At 35.3% G+C, this 4,004-nt stretch overlaps 2 protein-coding genes across 2 annotated transcripts; both read left to right on the forward strand.

Moving 5' to 3' along the window:
- The first annotated feature begins 367 nt into the window (after window positions 1–367).
- Window positions 368–1,709, forward strand: Tsp_03606 (hypothetical protein). Its single transcript, XM_003379909.1, has 3 exons — window positions 368–412; window positions 1,406–1,487; window positions 1,681–1,709. Exons 1-3 carry the CDS (start codon window positions 368–370, stop codon window positions 1,707–1,709), a joined length of 156 nt encoding a protein of 51 aa, XP_003379957.1.
- A 1,622-nt stretch (window positions 1,710–3,331) lies between these two features.
- Tsp_03607a (ATP synthase B chain) lies at window positions 3,332–3,818 on the forward strand (the record flags this gene model as incomplete). Its single annotated transcript, XM_003379910.1, has 3 exons — window positions 3,332–3,380; window positions 3,479–3,547; window positions 3,755–3,818. Coding segments are annotated over exons 1-3 (182 nt in total), but the record flags the coding sequence as incomplete, so codon positions are not given.
- Window positions 3,819–4,004: the final 186 nt, after the last annotated feature.

Consider the following 4,004-nt stretch of genomic DNA (forward strand, 5'->3'; position numbering starts at 1 on the left):
ATGATGTTCAATTAATAATCAATACTTTATTACAGACACGACAATCTCCAGCCATAATATATAGTAGTAATGATATATATATAGATCTATAATTCTCAATAGTCCTTACAAATGCATTTGTAAAATAGTATTGACATAGTCGTTGAACCACTCACACATTATCCATAATCCCTTCTGTGATATTTACTGCTGAGGTAAAATACTTGGCCAACTGTTTAATGGAACTGTCTGTCACCGGGATAGAGAAATCACACCCCTAAATGCTCTAAACTGATCAATTTGCGAACAGAATTGTTTCAGCATGACATGGGAAAGTTGCTGTTAGCTAGAAAACACAGTTTTAACCACCATTCTTGAAACTTTCAGAATGGCACTAACGTTCAGTTCATCCTTAAGACCCCATGATGCCATTGTATTACCAATAGCACAGACTTATAGATCCCACTGTTTTTTATCACTGAGAAAATAACTCAATATCTCCATTAATGTTGTCATTATTGATAAATGAAGGAACGCCTGATTGTTTTCCGTGAAGGTTGAGTGAAGGATCGTGATTCACATTCTGACAACTTTCACCCCTTCCATCCTGCAAGTTCTCCCTCCTTCCTTCCTCTTTTGTTGTCCCTCCCCACAATTTCGAGCTGAATGAACTGCGCTTAGCTGATGTGATCTGATATATAAACTACTATCATTTGATATAATATAGTGATATATATATGTGATATCATGAAATCGTGCCTAAGTTTGAAACGTTGCGTTACTCAGTTTTTTTGAGTAAGTATGTCTCTAATTGCATAAAGCTGTGTTAACTCAGCGCTCAACAAAGTTAACAGTCTTGTAATAAGTTACCATATGAAAGCGGAAAGTTGAATTGAGCTGGCAAGCAGCATAGCCACTGGCATAACTGTTTGCCATCACACTGCCTACGATGCATCACTCATGAAATTCTGCGCTGAGATAAATTATTTTTCGAGCTATTTTCAGCTGAAATCATTTTTTTATTATCCATATAATTTTGATTTCAAGAAAATATTGGCAAAATATTATTGTAGCACCTCCTACTTTCAAGCAGCTAAATTCTATCAACGCAGTAGAAGCATTTTCAGTTATTTTTAGTAATTTGTAATGCTTTACGTTAATAAATTTTCGTTTCAGCTAATTTTATTAAAATAAATTTGCATAATAATGCTCTGTTACGTAATACTGCAATATTGCGTATTAATATGAAGTGTGTAAATAAAAACGTAATAAATTTCATCGTCTCGTTTAGTAACGTTGTTCATAAAATTCATTGCACTGCGCTATTACTGATGGTGAATTAGGTTGTTCTTCCGGAGGCAAAGTAAATAGTCATTTGCATAATTTACATATTGTACGTTTAATCATAGTACTTCGATTACTTTAGGTTATTCTGTTCACTGGATTGCTGTCCGTCAGGCGCGTTGTCAACTATATTTCCGCTCTTCAAAACGAACCAGGAAATAGTGGTAAGTTGAATTTGATATTTTGGTGGTGGTATGCTATGCATGTTACTTTACTAATTTGGTGAATGGAAACTGACAGGTCTCTTTCTCGTGTTGTTATTGCTAACTTTCAGATACATTCAGATGTTGAAGACGAAGAAGTTCGCATTTCTGTTTTTTAGTTTTAAATGACGGCATTAATATAATTTACTTTCAGAATTTATATTCATATCAATGATCAAATAGAGACAAATAAACAAAGAGATTCTGAAAAGTAAGTGATTATGGTAACTATGCATTATTATAATTTTGCACGGCTTTTTGAAATTATCGTGTGAAATTTAGATTGTAGATTTGCTACGCCTTCAACTCCACATCACTTGAATCTTAACTGCAGCGCACAATTAAAACATGTAGATAATATCGTAGATCGAGTAGCCTTGATTTGAATATCTGAAAAACTGTATTTCCAATGAAATTAGAAATCTTAAAGTTGCTTCAGATACAGAAGTTGCTCCAATTTATATACCACTGTGTTAATTACTTTTCAGAAAATTTCAACTTTTATTATTCATCATGTTGCTCAGTTTTCTTTATAGGAACATAACAAGCAATAATGCAGCTATATTACAACTCTATTTATACGTATCGTGCATTTTATTTGAACTGACAATAGAAGTTGCATTTTTTTAATTAGAAAGGTGTTCATGTTCACATCAGTGTGTTCTATATGTGGCATCTCAAACATCCGTAAGTATTTAACTTGCTCCTGATTGCAGTTGCATACATAAATTGTACACATTTTATTCATGACAGCATTACATTGACGTCAAGCGAATACGATGTTTCTTCTGTTGGCACTTTCAGTAAGTTGAAGTTGGTGCATTGACGTTCCCCTGTGGTCCTAGTGTGTTCTTACGTATCATAAGATAAGAAGGAATTAAATGATTGTAATTGTAGCAGATTACGGTGAGACAGTCGAATTGCGCCGGTATCCGTATAGATGCTATTGGTGAAAGTTGCCATCAGTGCGTTCCCAGTGTAATATGATAAAAATTAGTAAGTAGTTTTTGTTTTCTGTTGTAACTGTGGATTACGTCGTCTCATTCATTACGTCATTACGTACCGATGCCAACCCGTTCACCTGTCCTTCGCCGCCACCCTCCTTTTATATAAATTTTTGCTTCAAATCAGTTTATACAAATTTAAACTAGTTTATAACATACATATACAGTTTATACAAACTGATTTTGTTTAAACTATCCTCCAACTCACTTTATATAAACTATCCTTCTCACTGATTTTATGCAAACTATCTTTCAACTGATTTTACATAAACTATCTTTTAACTAAGTTTATACAAACTATCCTTCCACTCCATAATGATATCAACCATCTTTTAGCTGCGTATACCCGCCTGCCACGTTTTCTACCACCCTTTCAGAGTGGTATACCCGCCGTCTCAATAACGTTTAACACAAAAAGTAAAAAGGAATTCGGTATTGTTTATGAAAGCAATCAAATACGTTAAATCATTATAACCAGCATGTCGCTAGGGAATTTTGTTTTTGATAGAAATCGATTACGTCAATATAATGAGAATTTTCGTTAAGTCGCAGTCGATGCCACTCTCAAATTGCGTTTCCCACAGGTTCTGAAGTTTTTCCTTGTCACACCAGGTAAGGAAGAATTATATCAAGGTTCCACAGCGTCCACAGTGCTGTGTTGCAAAATTTATTTTTATCTTATCGCTGATTTAATGTTTTTATGTCTGCATGTGAAAATAAGAACCGCATCCTGAATGACCGCCATCGATTAACGTAAGTAGTTCTATTTTTCTGCTAATTTATAAACCTATTTAAGGAACAATGAAATGCGCTGTTCATCTTAGATCAATTTTAGATCTGCATAGTACAGGTAAGTAGCGTCAAAGTGTTTATAGCTGAGAATGCGTACAGGTAAGTTGGGTGCAGGTAAGTACAGTATAGATGTAAGTATATAAACAAACAGTGCAGAGCACGTAATTATACATCACGTGTATACATCATCTGGAGATACGCAGAGTGCAGATAAGTCGTGTGCAGGTAAGAAATAGTGTAGTTTTATGTAGAGTACAGATCAGTATAGTGGGGGGGGGGGAAAAAAAAAATGTTAGTATGGCGTCGAGGTATGTAGAGGGCAGGTAAGTATATAGTAGCGGTAAGAAGAGTGCAGGTATGGTGGTTAAAGAGGTAAGTAGAGTGCACAGCAGTAGAGTGCAGGTAATTAGAAACAATTTAAGTATAGCGCAGATCTAAGTAGAGCCGGTAGGTATAGGGCTGATGTATGTCGAGGACCGGCAGGTACAGTAAACAGGTAAGCAAGTATTTGGCGTCCACATTAATTTTCACTGAAGGGAAGTAGGGTACCGTTAGATTTGTTCTAGGGGTATGCCTTTAGCAGGTAACTATAACGTTTATATGGAGAGAGGGGAGGCATGTACAGATTTATATCTCAGTATTATGCTACTATCCTGGAGCGTGTCGTGTGGGCAATAAAAAA

The sequence above is a fragment of the Trichinella spiralis genome (genome assembly GCF_000181795.1).
Source record: "Trichinella spiralis strain ISS 195 chromosome Unknown Scfld2, whole genome shotgun sequence".
In the NCBI taxonomy this organism is placed as follows: Eukaryota; Metazoa; Nematoda; class Enoplea; order Trichinellida; family Trichinellidae; genus Trichinella; species Trichinella spiralis.

Bases quoted from the DNA above. Each gene is read 5' to 3' on its own strand.
- Tsp_03606 (XM_003379909.1), top strand. From the start codon at position 368: ATGGCACTAACGTTCAGTTCATCCTTAAGACCCCATGATGCCATT. The intron at 413-1,405 runs GTATTACCAATA...CGATTACTTTAG, and splicing joins TAAGACCCCATGATGCCATT to GTTATTCTGTTCACTGGATT. The intron at 1,488-1,680 runs GTAAGTTGAATT...ATTTACTTTCAG, and splicing joins AAACGAACCAGGAAATAGTG to AATTTATATTCATATCAATG.